We start from the raw sequence: 21,601 nt of genomic DNA on the forward strand, positions 1-21,601 counted from the left end.
GATTTTTGCTGCTTCATTCTTAAACATGAAAGCATCGCTAAGAATAGTCAGATATTTTATGGGGGTATCAAGCATTCCAGACGAAACGAACAAACAACAAGCAAAGATAATACAGACAATATGAGAACTAAAGAAAAATTAAAATCGCAGAAATGTAAAAACTCAAAGCAAAATGAAACAAAAGCCATGACAGAGATATTGAACTTCATTGCCTGCACCACCACTAAAGAAAGAGAAAAGAATGATATAGAACAAGAACAAATGGAAAACAAGAATGCACTCATGGAAAATAAGAATAGGACAATTGATAGAAGGATGACAAGATAAAGAGCAAACAGCAGAGAAACGCAACATGGGAGTCTCTATTGTGGTCCTGAGAAATCCCTAGAGACTGAGATACAGAAGATGATGTACCTCTTCAAAAATTTCCAGAATATAACTAAATTCTGTTATTGAGTTACATATCTAACTTTCCTCTTCAAAATTATTTATTGGGATTTAGTAACCTTGTCACAGAGCTAGTACAGTTGTCCCTTGGCATCCGCAAGGAAATGGTTCCAGGACCTCCCTCCCCCATACCAAAATCTGCAGATGCTCAAGTCTCTTTTCTAAAATGGTACAGTATTTGCCGATAACCTCTGCACATCCTCTCGTATACTTTAAGTCACTCTAGATTACCTATAATACTTAATGCAATGTAAATGCTATAAAAATAGTTGTAAATACAATATAAATGTTATGTAAGCAGTTGCTCTGGAGGCAGATTTGCTTTGTGGTACTTTCCGGAATTTTCTTTTATTGAACATTTTCTATGTGCAGTTGGTTGAATCCTCAGATGTGGAATCCACGGATATGAAGGCCTGACTGTAATATCCTAGAGCCACTATGGTAGACAATCTGAGAAGTTCTAATTACAGCTTATTCCCTCCCTTAATAATCTAGATAATTGTTCCAGCTGACATTTTATTTTAGCTGAAACCTTTATTAATTTGTTATTGTTTCCTTTTTTATAATACTGTCTTGAACATTATCAGCAGCAGATCCCTGTTAAGTAGGTATCTAGTACATTGGTAAAAAACTTGCTAAATTTTCTTATACAAACCTCTCAACACATACCGCTTAAACAATAGAATGGTTTCTTTTGAACATGTTAAGCACAGGTGAGTAACCGTGTTCTTTTTGAGTGGATTTGTGGTATATATTTAAATACTCTGGGTACCCGGTTTAGGCTATTTGAATGTATAATATATTGCCTCTCAGCTTTAGTTGTCACCCCAACATTTGTTTGATTCCAAACATTTTGTTCAAAAATCTCTAATAAAGGGTCAAATTGTACTGTATATTTATTTGCATAGCTGTTGCCTAGAACTCCTCAAGGATGCAGACATTGTTTTATTCCACATCCTCAGTCTCTAGGATGGTACCTTAACCCCCAAAGACACTCAGTGCATGTGCCTGCGATACTGATGAATAAAATTCATGTCTTAGACACTAGGGACTCATGGAGTGCACCAAACCAGAGAATACAGGAGTGTTAGGAAAGAACAGCAAAGTCAGTATATCCTGCTGGGGTTACAGATATAAAAAAGCTCTAGGGATTTGCTATTTTTTATTTAGATTTAACTGAGATGAGAAAGGAGAATTGAAGTCTAAAATGAAGTAGAAATTCTATCATAGATGAAGTGAATCTTAATCATTGGGGTGAAGTGCAATTATCAGAGGAACTGGGGTTGCATATCTAAGATTCTAGTACTCAAAACTGTTTAGGTTTTTAAAGTTATCTTAAATGGAATGAGGGGCAAAAAGTAACGTACTTACCTTCTCTTCGTGTGTTGCACATTATTCACAGGTGTTGAGCTTCCCTCTCACAGAATTATGGAAGAAGCATCAAACAGTATTTCCCCACACATATTATGGTTTCATGCTCTTTGGATGGTTTGTCAAAATTATCCTCCTTAATCAACAATTACAAACCAGAGCCCTACATATTGTTCTTATTTTCGTTATTCATCGTGGTTTTAAATTTAAAAATGGTCCAATACAGCTTACCTATGACTCGAAAAGATGCTTTTCATCTTTTGGGCTTAGATCCCACCCAAAAAGAGGCCACCCCCCAAAAAACACACACACAAACAGTAACAGCAGCAGCAAAACAAATTACCTTGCGCTATATAAGGTGTAGTTTCCTCTTTTGGAGGGATGTTTGTGGGTCGTGGTGTGGGAGCAGGAGGTCTGTTCAGAATGAATGACCGGCTTCCAAGTTTTTTCTTTGTACTCCTCTTGGCCAGTATCGTGTCATATTCATTGTCATCAATCTCAGCAAAAGTGTACGGGTCTTCCTTCTCTTCCTGGTCTTCCTCATCTTCTTTCTGTTCTTCTTCTCCTCTGGGTTCACCTCCTGTTTCATGTCTTGCACTGGAATCACACCAACTTTGACTTCTTTCCATTTGGCCTTCCGACGTTTTCCCTGCTTATGAAACATTTAGATGGTGGTTACTCATACCTTAAGCATTATTGGTGTCCATCTGTCACCTGCTTGAACCACACCCCCAAACAATTTATATATTATCCTATAAATTCCAAAAAGAGAAAAGTGAACCATGTAATTTACTAACATATCCTCTGGCAGTTTGTAACTGTTGATTTGTCAGAAAAAGTTTGTTAAAGACCTGGATTTCTTTGAAAATATATAAATAAGCATATAAATATTTTCCACATAGTTTATGAATGATTTAATATCAGGAAATCAAATTATAAAACTAAGCCTCAAATTCCAAATGTTTTGAAAGCTTGTGTTTTTCAAGCATAATGCTCTCAGATTTTTTTTTTTAAATTTGAAGTCATATTACCTTTTATAGGGATTAAACTGGGTATTTTGCCTAAAATTCAATTTCTCTGAAAATGACAGAGGGAAATAGCCAAAACCACCATTGTTTGGTTTCTTACGCTATGTCTCACTCTGGCTCTCTTGATTTCTATAAGCCAACTTATACCTCACTCTTTGATAAGGGACACTGAAAGTAGGGTTCATGACATAAAACATGGCATGGAAAATCAATGGCTTGAAGATTAATTCATATGAAAAGAACAGTCTTTCATGTTTTTTATATTCAATAAAATCTTTACATATTTTTATAGGAATGTATTAAAATATTCTAGCAGCAGTTTACTTAGAAGACAAAGATATTGTATACTGTGTCAATAAATAAGTTGAAGAGAATTTGGATGGCCCTCTCTGCCGGACCAATGAGAAATTTTTTAAAAATGTGCCCTTTTGACAAGTGTTTTGCTTAAAGTATTATTGAGAACAATAAAAATGGAAAGGATTTCAGTTATTGACTGAAAAATCATTAATTTTCTGTGTTGTTCTGAGATTCATGCATGTGAACTAAAGGAGAACTAGTCTCCCTTCTCTTCGGTGAGAATCTGACCAAAAACTTTAGTTTACTTAATGGATATTTTAGTGGAAAAACTTAGGAGATAGGGAGAAAGACAAGCTGTTAGAGCAGAATAAAAGGATATTATTCTAAGAAGATTCAGCAATTGTTTTGGGTAGGCTTATGAGGAGAGACCAGAGGAGAGTCCAAGATCATCTCTCAACAGAGCCTTAGCTTGTTTCAGTTAGTTTAACCCAAGAAGTATGAACGCCAGCATGCCTGGCACTAACTTTAAAATCTCTACGACTTGCCTTTTCCCTTATGAATAATATGGTTTTGAGATTCTGACTTCATGATTTCTGTTTCACTGACAGCATCCCAGGTGAAACTAGATTAAGTGTGTGGGAAACACTTGCACAGTGTTTCATTTTTAGTGGAATGTGTCAACTATCTTACTTTTATGAACTGATTTCCTGAGCTGTTAACTCTCTTTGTTCCTCCACCCACCTCCTTCCCCAACTCTTTCTAAAGTTGGGCTTGCACTAGAAATAATACATTTCACTTTTCATTTCCCAATGTATAAGATTGTACTTTTCATGTTGGAGTTGGACCTGAGTTTTCTCAACTTAGGTTGTACATTAATGAATAACGAATAAAATATATCATTCCTATAATTCCAAGTTTTGAAATAATTGGGAAGGAATGTGTAAGAAAGATAAGAATCCCAAAATCCCAGGAAACCTGCTCATGGAATTATTTGACACATTCTAATTGCGGTCCCTAGGGTCTTGGGTCTTAGTCAAAAGAACATTACAATGATTGTTGCCTTGAAAGTTTGTTGTAAAGATAAAAAGAGACTGGATGTTCTTTATAAACTGAAAAGTGTTATATAATGTTCTATATTATTGTTTTCTCCAATGACTATGTCCATAAATCCATCATAAGGAATTTGATGCTTAGGGCATTGATGAGGTGGCCCCTCTTTTTCGGTTACTTGAGGGCATATGGAAGGTACTCTTAAAGAACAATTCCTGAAGGTATCACTAGCTAAAGTCAAAGAACCCAAACAAAGTCTCTGGCAAAAAATAAGTGGTAGCTTCCAGTCTTACTTTCAAAGAACTTAATCAAAGAATTTTAAGAAAAAAGATTGGTATTTTACTTTCCATTTACTTCCAATATTAGCTCTATGAAAAAAAATGATATTAAAAGTAATGCTGAATTGAAAATAGTTTTTAAATAAAAAGGGGTTTTTGTATTATTTTGCTTTTTATACTTGGTACTTTTCAGAAGATGTATTAGCCAACATTATACTTCTGGTCCTAGATATCTGGTGAAAATTACTCTCTGTGGAGTAATTTTAGACCTCCTAACCAACATACCATATGTGGAAATTGACATTAGAAAAAATATGATTTAATATTAGCTCCTTTAAGAGCTTTAACGTGATATAAGACAATTTTGCTTTCTTAATAATTACTTTTAATAATTAGATAAAATTATCCACATCTGTAAAAGTGAGAAAAATATACTAGAATTTTGTTGTCAGTGGACTACGAAGCTGCATCTCTCCCTTGCTCCCAGTATTGATAACCCTACTTCCTTGATCTATCTCAACAGTCTGTAAGAGCCTGGCACAGTAGGTGATCAATAAATGTTTGCTGAATGAGTGAATGAATCAAGAAGTACCATTAGGCTTCCCATACTTTCCATTAAGCAGTACTTTCCATCTCTAAATATAGTGCATAATCTTAGCAAAATTTCACGTTAATCAGCTTGAACTTTTATAGAGATAAGGCCTTCAAGGACACAAATGCTAAATTTCATAGCTTCAAAATTCACTTTTAAAACAGTCTTTATAGACTTCATATAGCCTTTTAGGACTTGACAACTAGAGTGACAAATGGGGTTTTAATAATAGATATTTCTTTCATCCTTCTTATTAAATTTTCTTTGTAAGACCATTTTATGAATTTGGAAAGTAAACATGAAATAGTGATCAATAAAGTGGGTGGTAATTGGTGACTCTACGAGTGAGCATGGAAGTCTGTTGGGCTGTTGAACATTCCAGGCAGATAAGCCTCATATGGAAGCTCCTCTGATGTTTCCTGCCCTCCACTCCCAACCCCCCCCCACCCCCCCATGACACACCTTAGTTCCTGCATCTGGGAAGAAATGCTGTCACAGCCATTTAACGGTTGTTCTTCCACTTTAGCAAGACAGATTTTTTTGACTTTGGTCTCAATGCAGCGTGTGATAGACCCTTTACCACTTGCTTCCCCTGCAGCTACCAACTGAGTGAAGTGTCCAAGGTCATTTTCAAATCTGTAACACATTAGCCTTCCTCTTTTGTCAGAAAACTGAGAGGTTTTTTTTTTTTTTTTTTTTCCCCCCGGTACGCGGGCCTCTCACTGTTGTGGCCTCTCCCATTGCGGAGCACAGGCTCCGGACGCGCAGGCTCAGCGGCCATGGCTCACAGGCCCAGCCGCTCTGCGGCATGTGGGATCTTCCCGGACCGGGGCACGAACCCGTGTCCCCTGCATCGGAAGGCGGACTCTCAACCACTGCGCCACCAGGGAAGCCCTTTGAGAGTATTTTTTAAAAGCTAAGTTGTTGCTTACTTTTCCACATGATGCTTGAGGTTCGTTTTATGTGAAGAATTACAGACTCCTTCCAAGTTTTCTTTACTTACAGAAAGTTTTGTAATGAGACTTTTTTCCTGGAAGAAAAAAGAAAGAAAAAGAGAGAGGGAGAGAGGAAGAACGGGAGCGAGGAATAGTGAAGGGTGGGGGGCAGAGAGAGAGAGAGGAAAGGAGGAAAGAAGGAAGGAAGGAAGGGAGGAAGGGAGTTAGTGGGAGGTATCTCTTACCTGATTTCTGAGGCCCTAGTTGTTAAAGAATAGGAGGAAATCTTCTCTGGGTTTTAAAAGTTGATCTTTGTATGGCTTTGCCACTGTATGCTATGTAAGTGTGTCAACGTTTTGTAGTTGTTGTTTTAACCTTAACCTTACCTTGTAATGTGAAGTGAGGTTTTTCCAGTGGGAAGGCAGCTGTTACAGGTCGCGGTGGAGGGAGAGGTGGTCTGCTGCTCACGAGGAGCCCTCGGGAATTATTTTCTGGGTCGTCTCCAGGAATGAACGTGTACAAGTCATCATACTGGTTCTCACTCCCACTGTCAACCTCTGGTGGGCGGTGCTTGGCCTCCGTGCCTGATTCATGCTCTTTTTCTTCCTCTGCCGTTTCATTCACCTCTGCTCCTTCCGCCCTCTGCCTGTACGGCCGCCAGCTTTCATGATGGAAAACTGGGCTCTGTATGGCTGCTTATGAAGAAGATTGTATGATTTCATGTAAACACAGCATCTGGAGGCATTTCATATTTTCTAACTTCGTACAGAAGTGGTGGTAATGTTAATTAAACTTTTAGGATCTGATACAGGGGAAAGCTGACAAATGTGTAATTTTGGTGAACAGTCATTCTTGGGCTTTTATAATATTTACCAAAGAAAGCTCCATTATATCTACCTCAGTTTATGACACTCTCATACACATAATGATATATAATATTCAGATACTACATGTATAGAAAAATATTCTGATTCTCTAGAGTTATTATTTAACCAGATTCAATATATGACTGCATTACCATATTTTTATTAGAAAACAATATAACTAACCTAATAAGTAAGTGATGGAAAAGGTAAAGGCAAGGAACAAAAATCTTAACTTGCCTGTAAATAATGCAATGAAATGAATCTGTGATTTTTATTTAGTTATTATTTTAACATATTTATCACCAGATGATATCTTAATTTTTGAAAATATTACTTGAGAAAAGTGTTAATATTTTTTGATGGGGAAGGCATCCAAATCACCAATAGTAAGCAAATATTTTTAAGGCTCAGTTCTCTCACCAAAAAATCTTTTCTGTCCTGAAACTTAACCAAATGATTCAGTCACATTTCCTCCATTCTAAGAATCATGATTCCATGATTTGTGTTTATACTGTACACAGTAAAATGCTCTCTAACCACTCAGGGAGAAAATAGAAAAAATATATTATAATGCAATAACTTTAAATCTTAAAACTTTTTTCTTTATATTTTCTTTATAGAAATTCTGCTCTAAATAAAGCAATCATACAAAGTTAAAATGAACTTTGGAATCTCTGTATTGGAGGGAAAATGTGACTTGCTGCCATGAGTGCAATAGAAAAGCAAATTGTTGTTTTAAAGTGTCGCTAAACTAAAATATAGCTAAAGAAGACAAATGGCAGAGTACAAAGAGGAATCTTTTTTTGATTGAAGAGTTACACTGTAGACATTTTTCAGCGATGAGAGAAAAGTTAGTCATGTGGGAAAATCATGCCCATGACAGTACTACATATTTCTACATGCATTTTATTTTTAATTTCTCTCTTTCTTTCATGTGAGAAAGAAGAAACGTCTAGCTGCCAGTATTAGAACTGCAAACCAAGATTCTTTAATTACCAGCCTGGGTAGAGCAGGTGGACTTTCATTCTTGCACAGATCTCTGCCCAGACCTCATTCAGCTTTCTGGCTGTAACCCCAAACACAGCCTGAAACATAGAAGTCTCTAGAAGTATTGATGGAGTAAATGATGGAGTGGCTGAAAAGAAATCATTGCTGATGCTTGCAAAGGGGATTCGCTATTTCAGTCTGGGAAAATCGATCATCAGCTTAGAATTACATTCATGCTACAGGCAATTACTTGTAGCCACTCTTATGTTTATGTATTCGGTGTTTATATTTTACATAAACACTGCCTAAGCAAGCAACAGAGTCTCCTTGGTCCTTGTCAAATATGCCCAAACCTGGAATACAGCTCTGGAGAGTCAGATGTGCTTGGTCAGTGAGTTTTAGCAAGCTTCATAGCAATGGTGATACCAATGGAAATCTGCTGACTTCGGGTGTTCTATGCTTCACCCTCACTCCAACGAAAGAGTCAGAGGCGTGAGTCCAGTCGCACAGAGTTTCGTATATGAGACAGTTCCAGGTCCAAACTGTCTGTAGAAATGAGGTTGTGCTGTACCAATAACTGAAATAATGTCTCCTTATCATAGGTGGTACTTCAGAGGATTAAGTGGCATGATAAATATATGGTCATTATCAATGATGGCCTTTATCATCACTTTCATTATCATTAAAAATTATAACAAATCATTAAGTCATTACAAAGATAATAAAATGTATAACTTTAAAATGCATCAATTTATTACATTAATATTTAGCATAATTTTGTGTTCTGCAATAGTGTTTGAAGAGTTTACCGATTTTGCCAAAGTATGCTAGTTAAGGCATTGTGTTTAATGTTTTTTGCTTTGCTGGTCAGCCCATCATTTGAAAAACTGGTGGTCAATAACGTTTAATGGAGCATCATCTGCGAACTGTTCAAAGTACAAATGACCTGAGGCAAGAGCCTGCTTGATGTGTGAGGTGTCACTTTGGCTGTGAACAAGCGCGAGAGTGGTCAGAGATGGGACCATCAAGATTATCTAGGGCCTTATAGGTGATAATAAGGATTACAAGTACCATGGGAAGGTATTGGAGAATTTGGAGCAGAAGAGTGATTAGTTCCTTTTTGAAGCATAGAATATTAGGGGCAAATTGGGAGGAAGCTATTGCAGGGTTTCTTAACGGCATACTACTGGCATTTTTGACAAGACAATCCTGTGTTTCATGGGGCACATCCTGTGCATTGCAGGATATTTTGCAGTATTTCTAGCAAAATTCCATTCTCAAAATAATGACCAAAAAAATCTCCATTCATTGACAAATATCTTCTGTTGGGGTTAGAAAACAGTGCTTCATTGAGAGCCACTGTGTTATTGCAATAATCCAGGGGAGAGCAGATGACAGCACGGATTAGGATAAGTAACAATGAAAGGGTGAGGAAAGTCTGGCTGTTTTGCGAAGGTACAGTCCACAGTATTATCTGATTGGATACAGGGTAGGACAGAAAGTAAAAAAGGGTGACTGAAGTTTTTGGACTTAATTGAACAAGGAAGGAGTCTTCATTTACTGAGATGGGGAAGTCAGAGGGTAGAGCAGATTTCGGAGTGGTGGGAATTAGGGTTTTCAGATTTGGAAATGCTGGGTGGGAGATGGCTATCAGACTTGCTGGTGGAGATGGTGAGCAAGCTGCTGTATACCAGTGGAAACAGGCATGATAGGTAGCGTTATGTACATGGAGGAAGACTCTCAATTAGTTTTCTAGAATAGAGAATTACATTCTATTACAGCCAGCAGGGAGCATAGAGAGTCCTAATACAAACTTCTCATTTCCTAGCTGAGAAAACCAAGGTCTGAAAAGAATGTGACTTTGTTTAAAAAAAAAACTGAAAAAATATAGTTGTCAAATAGAATATTTATATCAACCTGACTTGTGTATTCTCTTTGGGTGGGAAAAACTGCTGGTTTGATTATTAAACACTGAACTTATTAGAAATACTTAAATTAGCAAGATAATGTAGTCATATCTCTACCAGATGATACACTAAAAGTCATTCAGTTAATTAAATATGTTTCCATGCTCTCCATGCTTTTCTATGCTCTCTTCAGTTTTACTTTATCAGTCACATACACCTTAATACAAATGTTGTTTCTGTACATAACATATAGGAACACTTACTAGGAGAACATGTAGAAAATGAGGTAATATCCTCTTCATAGTCACTTTCTTCCTCATTATTTCTGCTAACTTCTTGGATCTGAAGACAAAAAGGAATGTAATTTTCAATTATATGTATTAATCTTAATAAATCTGCATTTTCACACATACCAAACTGACAGCTAATACCTTACATATCTCAGCTATTATATTTGGGCCATCTATAATTTTTTCAATGACACAGTATTAAAAGTGTAACTGGAACAATATAACATTTACAATAAAGAGTTTTTTAAATGAAACTTTTTTAAGATTCACAGCAATAATTATGAAATTTTTACAATAAATAACTCCTGAATAAAAAGGAAGGCAACTATTTCTTTTAAAAACCATGAGCTTTGCTTCCTTTTGAACATTTCTGGTATCTTTTACCAGTTCAAAAGATATTCTTAATTACATCAAGGATTATAATACTGTGTATAAGACAGTGAAATTTTAAAGTGATCTATTTTCCATCTTTAAAAAGAAAAAGGAAACTGAGTAAGGGAATTTATGTTTGTCTTTCTGAAATCAGTTCCACTACACTTAGAAGGGAGAATTACTGAGAAAGCATAGAAGCCTGCTTTTTTTCCTCTGAAATTGCTAGTGTTTGCTTACAATCTCTGAAGGAGGCATGGGGTCTGAAGTAGTGGAACATGTTGGTGTTTGCTGAGAAAGCTAAGTAACTCCAGTGAGAGCTCTATTTGTACAAAAGCACGCAGAGAAAGAGACGGAGCTTGGTTGCATTAACATAGGTCACGTTTCGTTACCATGAACTCCAAGTGATTATTCAAATGATTTATGCTTTTGTTCTTAATAAAATTGAAATGATTCGTCCATTTGCTCTACGTTTGGATTGTCCCTTTAAATTTCTTTTCTGTACACCAGGAACGAACACGACATTGTAAATCAACTATACTTCAATTAAAAAAAAGAAAATGAGCTTCTGCATCAGGCTCACTATAAAAATATTAAAGACATTTTTATTTTCAAGATTCCAGTGGAAATCAAAGAATATATATATAGCCTATAAACAGAATATATATATTCTTTTTCATATTATTTTCTATTTAAATTATATTTTCCCCTTTGTGGACTCAATTAAATGCTAATGTAAAAAAATCACTTAACTTTACTAGGGAGATTGATAGATATTTAGTTGGTATTTGTATGCTTTGGTATTAAAAGCACTGTTGATATGGTCATTTTTTGTTTTCAGTTAGCCTGACCTCTATATTTCACAAGGTAGATCAAGAATACATTAAAAAAAATCCGTAATACTCTTAAAATCACATAAAGGACGTTTTTACTAGTTGAATTAACAGGAATGTTTTACAAAGATTTCAGGAATTATGTGGAAATTTCCGCTATACTATTCACAAGCCTAGACACTCTGAGTTCAAAATCAGTCTCTTAATAAAGAGTCTGTGGGCAAGTATGTAGGGGTGTGTGTGTGTCACATACTGAGGTTGAAACATAATGGAATCATTTTTATGTTATAACTTAAGCTTTATGACATGTGTGCAAACAAACACAGAAGCCTAAAAAATGTCTTGAAGGAAATGGCTTCCAAATTTAAAAAATAGCCAACTTTGATTTGGGTACTTTCATAAATATTATGTAAAACTGATATTTTGTATAATCAGGCTATGTAGAAAGTAATTGTTTTCTCAGGAATGAAAGGATCTTTCGACATATTTACACTAAAAACCAATTGTGTCTTACTAGAACTCCTTACACTTAACAATCATTTATTTTGGAAAAATGTGTTATATCTAATGATATATTAATAACTGGTGAAATCAATGATGGCTTAAAAGTATGATGACACTCTGACATCTAATCACTTTAATACTTTGTTGTGTGGTACAGTGGACAGAGAATGGATTCTGAAGTCAGTCTAAGAACAAATCATAGTTCTATTATTTATTAGCTGTGTGACACTGGGCACTTTACTCTAAATTTCAATATTCTATCCTGCAAAATATGGATAGTAATATCTATACTATCAATTTGCTGGGAATGTTAAATTAGAAAATGTAAGCAAAACACATTATTACATCTACCACATAGTAAGTGCTCAATAAATGTAATCTGCATATGTTAGATATTCCTTTCTTCATTCACACTTAAGCAAGCACGGTGACCACACTGATCTGATGTGGGAATCATCAATAATAAGCCAATAATTATTTAACTTAATTCTTCTGAATTGTGTGCCTTTGGACGTTCTGCTGTGACAGAAAAAGAACTGGAATATAAACTTTCTGATCGAAGTGTGGCAGTATGATTTTATTATTAAAAACATCTCTATAATTTACAAGCTAACAGAGATGATAAGAATCAGAGGAAGAAATATTTAATTCTTTAATAAGTTTCTTTATCTGGGGCTAGAGTCTGACTTTATTCATTAATATATCAAATACTTATGCAGGCCTACTATGTGCTAAATACTCTATTAGTAATTAAGGTAAATAGTTAAAAGTTTAAAAGATACACAATTCACACTCTCCAAAAATATCCCATTTTTACTGGGAGGGGAAATAAATCAAAAAATGATTAGAATACAATATTTTATTTATTTCATTACCATAAACTCAATCCTTACAGGTGAAATGTAAAATTAAGAAATAACCAGATAATCAGGGTAAAGTTTTATTCGTTTGCTTTTTGGGTGAGGAGATTGGATTAAAAAATTATCTTGACACTTGCCATGACTGCCACTTCTCTAAAGGAAAAAAATCCAGCTTAAACAATAAAATCTATTAGCTGAACATGCTCAGAGTAATATTCTAGGCCGTAGATAGTCCTTGTAGCACACAATGTTTGATAAAATTTAAATCATTCCTGATCAAAGATAAAAGAACTTGTTGACTGGGATATATAAAGCTCCACATGGCTTTGGCATCTAGTACAGTACAATTAATCATAATATTCTGATTTTAAGGGAGTGAATAAAAACAATCTTCACATGGCAGTTGGTTTCTAAATATTTTTATGAGCTTCTGAAGATACTGTAATTAGCCCAACTTTTGTCCAACTTTCCACAGTGTTGATTATAAATGATTTTACCAGCTTTAAAGCACATGACAGTCTGTTCAGAGACATATATATATGTCTCTGAAGAGTAACAAATTGACCTTGTAATATTTTATTCATTCCCCAAAATGAACGCACTAGGCTTCAGAATCTGCATTAATATTCCAATTGAAATAATAAAGATTTTTCCTACTAAATGTTAAGAATGAACAAAGTTATACAAAAGCTGTGCATGACAGCAAACATACAAGTCTCAAAAAAATTTCCAAGGTCATATTGTAAAAGTATATCTTAGTTTTCATGACATCTTTTAAGAGAATTTGTTTTTCCTTAGGCCATCCAGGAATATGGCCTAGAAGCAGACTTATATAATTCCTCATGAAAGTTTCTTTTTATATTATGGGAAATGGAATCCTGAATGTAAAAACTAAATAGGAACTCTGTCTGTGATTGAAAGAGGAATGAGGAAGAATCAAATAGTTGTGGAGCAGTTAAACTCTGGTGGGGAAAAAGTGGACATTTTCCTTAGCATGGACCAAAATTTTGTTAGAATAACCTGAGGATATATGCTCTATTTTTTAAGACAGAATCTTAATATAAAAAATTAAGTGATGAAAAGATAATTTGACCAGGTGGACAAAGGTTAGAAGTCTCATTCTACACAATGAGAAATTCAAGTTTTTAATTGTAACCAACAAAACAATCTGGTGCAGTGAAAAGAACAGGTGCCAAGGGGACAGGTGATGGTTTCATCTGAAAGTTAGTAAAAAGGGAGGAAAAAACAGCAGGAATATTGAAACCTATTTCCTCACACTTAGGAAAACAAATCTGAAAAAATTTAGCTTTAAAAAGATTCTGGAGGGTTGGCTTCTGTAGCTAGCACATCTCTTGTTCTGACCTTGACTCACTTGGTGTGTTCACCCAGCTCTTCTCTCAACCTGAGGCCACCCTCAAGCCAATCTCTCTGAGTGGTGACACACAGGGCTCCAGTCCTGGTGCTGACAGCTTCTGGTCTTAGTCTCTGCCCATCAGCTCTAACTAGCGTTGTGAACTTCCAGTTTGGGCACCTGACCCTTTTAACTACACTCTAGTCCTATTTTGATAATGTTTGTTTGTAATCCGTCACAGTTGTGGTTGCATTTGTGAGGTACTAACACCTTTATTGGGCCATGTGCTTGGTTTAAATTCAGCCATCGTTCACTAAAATGTGAATGATTAAAATCCATTCCTTTGTTAAGGTTGTAGTTGTAAAAGTAAAAAAACAGTTATCTTCATTTAAAATTACGGAATCCAAAATCTGAAAGGAATCTGTGGATGTCTAGTTTATTTTCTTGTTCATACACTGATATAACGCTAAAAGCATGTGCCACAATAAAACTGTAATAATTTATATAGTTCTCCAAGCAAGTCAGTTTTCAAATGTAGCATAAAACATCTTTTCTGACCACAACGTTATGAGATTAGAAATCAATTACAGGAGGGACTTCCCTGGTGGTCCAGTGGTAGAGGATCCACCTTTCAGTGCGGGAACACAGGTTCGACCCCAGGTCGGGGAGCTAAGATCTCACATGCCACAGGGCAACTAAGCCCACCCGCAACAACTACTGAGCTCGCGAACCTCAATGAGAGAGCCCACATGCTGCCACTACAGAACCCATGTGCCCTGGAGCCTGCATGCCACAACTAGAGAAAAGCCCATGTGCGCCGCAACGAGAGAGAAGCCTGAGGGCCGCTACAAAAAGATTGCGCGCTGCAACGAAAGATCCCACATGCCTCAACGAAGATCCTGTGTGCCACAACTAAGACCCAATGCAGCCAGAAGATAAATAAAGAAAATACATAAAAATTAAAATAAAGAAATCAATTACAGGAAAAAAACTATAAAAAACACAAACTCATGAAGGCTAAACAATATGTTACTAAATAACCAATGGATCACTGAAGAAATCAAAGAGGAAATAAAAAATACCTAGAAACAAATGACAATGAAAACACGATGACCTAAAACCTATGGGATGTAACAAAGGCAAAACCTATGGGATGTAAAAGGGAAGTTTATAGCAATACAATCTTACCTCAAGAAACAAGAAAAATCTCAGTAAACAACCTGAACTTATACCTAAAGCACCTAGAGAAAGAAGAACAAACAAAACCCAGTTAGTAGAAGGAAAGAAATCATAAAGATCAGAGCATAACTAAAAGAAATAGAAATGAAGAAAAAAGCAAAGATCCATAAAACTAAAAGCTGGTTCTTTGAGTAGATAAACAAAATTGATAAACCTTGAGCTAGACTCATCAAGAAAAAGAGGGAGAAGACTCAAATCAATAAAATTGAAATGAAAAAGGAGAAGTTACAACTGACACCACAGAAATACAAAGGATCATGAGAGATTACTACAAGCAACTCTATGCCAATAAAATGGACAACCTGGAAGAAATGGACAAATTCTTAGAAAGGTACAATCTTCCAAGACTGAACCAGGAAGAAATAGAAAATATGAACAGATCAATCACAAGCACTGAAATTGAAACTGTGATTAAAAATCTTTCAACAAACAAAAGCCCAGGGCTAGATGGCTTCACAGGCAAATTCTATCAAACATTTACAGAAGAGCTAACACCTATCCTTCTCAGACTCAAAAAAAATTGCACAGGAAGGAACACTCCCAAGCTCACTCTATGAGGCTGCCATCACCCTGAAACCAAAACCAGACAGAGGTGTCACAAAAAAGGAGAATTACAGACCAAGATCACTGATGAACATAGACACAAAAATGCTCAACAAAATACTAGCAAACAGAATCCACAACACATTAAAAGGATCATACACCATGATCAAGTGGGATTTATCGCAGCAGGGATGCAAGGATTCTTCAATATACACAAATCAATCAATGTGATACACCATATTAACAAATTGAAGAAGAAAAACCATATGATCATCTCAATGGATACAGAAAAAGCTTTTGACAAAATTCAACACCAATTTATGATAAAAACTCTCGAGATAGTGGGCATAGAGTGAACATACCTCAACATAATAAAGGCCATATATGACAAACCCACAGCAAACATCATTCTCAATGGTGAAAAACTGAAAGCATTTCCTCTAAGATCAGGAATAAGACAAGGATGTCCACTCTCGCCACTACTTTTCAACACAGTTTTGGAACTCCTGGCCATGACAATCAGAGAAGAAGAAGAAATAAAAGGAATGCAAATTGGAAGAGAAGAAGTGAAATTGTCACTGTTTGCAGATGACATGATGCTATACATAGAGAATCCTAAAGATGCTACCAGAAAACTACTAGAGCTCATCAATGCATTTGGTAAAACTGCAGGATATGAAATTAATACACAGAAATGTCTTGCATTCCTATACACTAAGAACGGAAGATCAGAAAGAGAAATCAAGGAAACAATCCCATTTACCATCGCATCGAAAAGAATAAAATACCTAGTAATAAACCTACCTAAGGAGGCAAAAGACCTGTACTCAGAAAACTATAAGATACTGATGAAAGAAATCAAAGATGACACAAAAAAATGGAGAGATATACCATGTTCTTGGATTGGAAGAATCAATATTGTGAAAATGATTATAGTACCCAAAGCAATCTACAGATTTAATGCAATCCCTATCAAATTACCAATGGCATTTTTCACAGAATTAGAACAAAACATTTTACAATTTGCATGGAAGCACAAAAGACCCTGAATAGCTAAAGCAATCTTGAGAAAGAAAAACAGAGCTGAAGGAATCAGGCTCCCTGACTTCAGACTATACTACAAAGCTACAGTAATCAAAACAGTATGGTACTGGCACAAAAACAGAAATATAGATCAATGGAACAGGATAGAAAGCCCAAAGATAAACCCACGCACATATGGTCACCTCATCTATGACAAAGGAGGCAAGAATATACAATGGAGAAAAGACAGTCTGTTCAATAAGTGGTGCTGGGAAAACTGGACAGCTCCAAGTAAAAGAATGAAATTAGAACACTCCCTAACACCGTACACAAAAATAAACTCAAAATGGATTAAAGACCTAAATGTAAGGCCGGACACTATAAAACTCTTAGAGGAAACATAGGCAGGACACCCCTTGACATAATTCGCAGCAATATCTTTTTTGATCCACCTCCTAGAGTAATAGAAATAAAAACAAAAATATACAAATGGGATCTAATTAAATTTAAAAGCTTTTGCACAGCAAAGGAAACCATAAACAAAATGTAAAGACAACCCTCAGAATGGGAGAAAATATTTGCAAACGAATCAACCAACAAGGGATTAATCTCCAAAATACAAAAACAGCTCGTGCAATTCAATATCAAAAAAACAAATAACCCAATCAAAAATGGGCATAAAATCTAAATAGATACTTCTCCAAAGAAGACATACAAATGGCCAAAAAGCCCATGAAAAGATGCCCAACATCACAAATTATTAGAGAAATTCAAATCAAACTACAATGAAGTATCACCTCACACCGGTCAGAATGGCCACCATCAAAAAATCTACAAACAATAAATGCTGGAGAGGGTGTGGAGAAATGGGAACCTTCTTGCACTGTTGGTGGGAATGTAAATTGGTACAACCACTATGGAGAACAGTATGGACGTTCCTTAAAAAACTAAAAATAGAATTACCATATGACTCTGGTAGAGTTGACTTTATGAAAATGTGCAACAACTCAGCCCTGGCAAATTCCTAGTGTGTAGTCTAGACACGTCCTCTAACATTTTCAAACACGTAGAACTATTCCTAACCTTGTTCAATCAAAATTTATTAAATGTTTTCTATGTGCCTATTGCTATGCAAGTTTCCGGGGGTATACAAAATATGTAACACGTAATATGTTCCCAGGATATTTAGCAAGGAAAATAAAAATAAAATGCTTGAAACAATTGTAGTCCCTGAAGTGTTTGGTTTGACTGAAGGGTGTAATAGGAGATGAAAGGAATATAATCGTTCTAGGTGGAATAACCTGAGCTAGAATTTGAATGATGGGTAGACTTTGAGAGGTAAATTTTGAATCTAGTCCTTAGCAGCTAATGTGTGCTGGTTGAGCTCATAGATAGATAAACAATAAATGGATTGATGGAAGAAGAAAGATGTGGATGTTCCTGGTAAAGAGAATGGTGTAAGCAAAAGCAAGATTGATTAAGCCATATACAGAAGGCAAAAGAGCAAAGCTGCCCAATTAAAGAAATAGGTGAATTTTGGGGAGAACATGTGAAGTTCGATAGAAAGAGTGGAGTCAGTTTGTTTGTTTTACTCCAATTATGGTGTGTTGGAGATATCTCCGGATGATGGTGATGATGATGATATTGCTGTTAACCAGTCCATCTAAAAATACATGTAGGTTATGTAGGTTAAGATTTTGAGTCCAGATGTATTGTCACACAGATCTGGATTCAAATGTTACTCTTGTATTTACTACGTAGTTGAGTTTAAGCATAGTCTTCTCTCTTGGTCTCTCTAGATGTAAAAATAAGCATAAAAGTACCTTACCCTCTCAGGGTTATTGTGAAAATTAAATGAGAAAATACATATCAAATACTTATTATAGAACTTGGCACATAGAAAGTACTCAACAACTGTTATCTGTATCATCTTCATTAAGATCATTATTTTAGTACAGGATGAATTTTTGTGTTACCCTATTTTTTCATATTACTAAATTAGGTTTGCATCAAACTTTATGTTCAATTCTAGTATTGAATAAAGGTCAGTTGTGTTCAAGCTGGAATGTAAAGAATGAAAATAAAGGCCTCTAAATAGTGGTCTTTGTAGCTTATAATGATTTAAAAAATTATCTCTGTTTTCAAGTGTGAGGAATCACAAGATGGATGTGATGATGGATCAATAGCAGACCAATTAAGCTAATGGAGACTAATCAAGGCTTCTGGGTATGGTTGTGTAAGCTGTACATTGAAATTCTCCTGGGGCAGCATTTCCACAGACTATGATATGTAATACACCCTAAGAGCTGGGTCGGTGAGGAGAGGGGTCTCTCAAATGATTCTACCGTGTTTAATTCGCAAATGACTTTTATTTGATTTTACAATGTTCATATTACAATGAAGACTGTTTTAGACTAATGTTAAAACTAGTTTGCCTTCTTTCAGCATAAAATGATGTGAGGGAGGACAGGTGCTAATTGAGAAGGGTGTTTCTTCCTGGGTATACCAAGAGTAGGGAAGGAGAAATTGGCCACGGATGAGATACAGAGTACAAACAAGTTGAGTAGTCAAGAACTGATTGAAGAACTTGGCTTTAATGAACCCTGAACCTGACTGCTGCATTAATTACCTTAACTCTGATCTTCTATTCCTATAATAAGAACAATAGCATATAATAGACACTGGTGTAAAGCTTTGCTATTGATAATTCTAAAATCTTGAAATTGGTTTTAGTTTCAAAATCATAAGATAAAAAAAGGGTAAAATTCTGTAGAGGAAACACAAAATAACACTATGTTAAAATTATAAATAATTATGGTGTTTTAAATACTCCAATTAAGTCACATTAAAAAAAAACATGCTTTCATTTGGAGCAAAACTAAGTAGAAACTAAATAATTGATACATTTGCATATTTCTAAGTTGGCAGATAGGAGTCAGTGAAGAGGTAGCTGGGTTTACATTTATGTTGACTATTACTAACAGCCACCTTTTTTTTCCTTTTTTTCTGAGCCTTTGATAACTTGAGTGAGGGTCAAAGAGAACGAAATGGAAAAATCCGAGTAATAAAAGGTTAGCATTGTCATCATCACAGTTGTTGCACATGGCATTTATCTAAAAACAGAAAAGCAAGTGGTTTCTGAAATCTAAGCCAGAAGCAAACATAAAACACCACTTAGAGACCCAGCAATTTCCCACAAAGATTATACTCTTCAGTTGCTAGATAATAAGTGTTATTTGACAAATGAGACAAAAGACCCTTTTAGTTTATATTATTACTATCACAAAATAAGTGTTTTTTGAACAAATTAAATATAAAGATTCTTAAAGCTTATACTGTTGCAAATCTATCCCCAGTAGGAATTTATATGGCTGGAATAATCTCTAGCTTAAAATACAGAATTAGAAGAGTCAATTCTATTGATCAGAGAACTTAAAACATGAAAGATCAACAGTCAGAAAAGGTGAATCATAAATTAATGAAGACATGGTGGGATGGCAAATAAAAGGCAGGTTACAATTCAGAAGAGGCTGTTCTTATGCGGAAAAGTCACTAGAGATAAAAGTGTTAATACTTATTTTATATATGTGGATTTAATATTATTTTTGATATACTGCAACACACCATAATACTCTTAAGTATCCCCATTTTACAATTTTACACTTAAATTGTGGAATTGAACTAGCAACACTATCAATATTATTTAGTAGCAGAGCAGTATCTCATAATCAGAGAAACCTGGGAGACACATATGTACCCTCAATAAATAATTTTGCTTATTAAAAGCCATTTTCACCCCTCTCAATTTACTAGATTCCATTTGAATCATTTATCAGAAGACCTTTATCATTCCACTTAATTTTGATGAGTACATTGGCAGGATGGACACTTAGATCTTACCTAAATATAGATCTATTTAAGGAAAATTAAACAAAAATATATTTTTATGTACCAAAAACAACCTAAAGCTGTAGTAGAATAGATTTGATAAGTTAAAATTAGAACAAACCTGTTGAAAGTAAATTTGCTATGCATTTAAGGTAAAATAAAATGGAAAACTTCTGTGGTAGGAAAAACAACACTGTTATATATTAAAGAAACGTATTTCCCCTACGCCAGCATGTAAAATCAGACTAGAAGAGAATCAATAAAACCAGTAAGTTCAGTTTGGGAGAAAAACGTCATTTTCTTTAGCCCAGAAATCTGAAAGCTTTTAACTTGAAATAAATTTTATTTTGTGGGGTCCCCAACCAAAACACTAAGGGTGCTGCTGTTTATATTGTATAATTACTGTAAAAAGAGCCTCATCCCACTTCATTCTGCCACTGAGAATTGCAAACTGTCTTGTGAGATAGTAGCTTAGCATTTTCAAGCTTCCAGTGATTTACTTGGCAGATTTCAGTCACTTGTGAAAATAATTCCTAATCTTCAAATTCATAGTCTAAAGGAAATCAGGGCTAGTCTAATGGAAATCAGGGTGTGTCTAATATCCATTTTCACTAGAAGTAACTCTATAAGTGTGTAACCTTACATGAAGTTTAGATAAATTTGTCTAATGCAGTTTATCTTCAGCTTTACATATCCTTTAAGAAAGATTTTTCTGGTTCTAAATGTAGACAGTTTTCATTTCCAAATAGCAGGCCATGACACTTGCCTGAAGAATGGCTTCACAGTAGAATATATAAAGTTTAAAATAGCTCCTTAAATTAAAAATAAATTTCCCTATACATATGGTGAACTCATCTTTGACAAAGCAACAAAGGCAATACAATGGAGCAAACAGAGTCTCTTCAACCAACGGTACTGGAACAAATGGGCATCCACATGCAGA

The 21,601-nt window shown here is 35.3% G+C and overlaps 1 protein-coding gene across 4 annotated transcripts in view; it reads right to left on the bottom strand.

Moving 5' to 3' along the window:
* BANK1 (B cell scaffold protein with ankyrin repeats 1) overlaps positions 1-21,601 on the bottom strand; it is a 317,778-nt gene that overhangs the window by 50,970 nt on the left and 245,207 nt on the right. Inside the window, exons 8-10 of one of the 4 annotated variants that reach the window (XM_067736857.1) lie at positions 10,022-10,100; positions 6,385-6,690; positions 2,162-2,470 (exon numbers count right to left, since the gene is read on the bottom strand). In XM_067736857.1, the coding sequence (XP_067592958.1) occupies positions 2,162-2,470; positions 6,385-6,690; positions 10,022-10,100 (694 nt within the window). Of the gene's footprint in view, positions 1-2,161; positions 2,471-6,384; positions 6,694-10,021; positions 10,101-21,601 lie in introns of all 4 variants that reach the window. The other 3 variants (XM_067736855.1, XM_067736858.1, XM_067736856.1) reach the window with 3 other exon arrangements.

This window comes from Pseudorca crassidens, chromosome 4 (genome assembly GCF_039906515.1).
Source record: "Pseudorca crassidens isolate mPseCra1 chromosome 4, mPseCra1.hap1, whole genome shotgun sequence".
NCBI lineage: Eukaryota > Metazoa > Chordata > Mammalia > Artiodactyla > Delphinidae > Pseudorca > Pseudorca crassidens.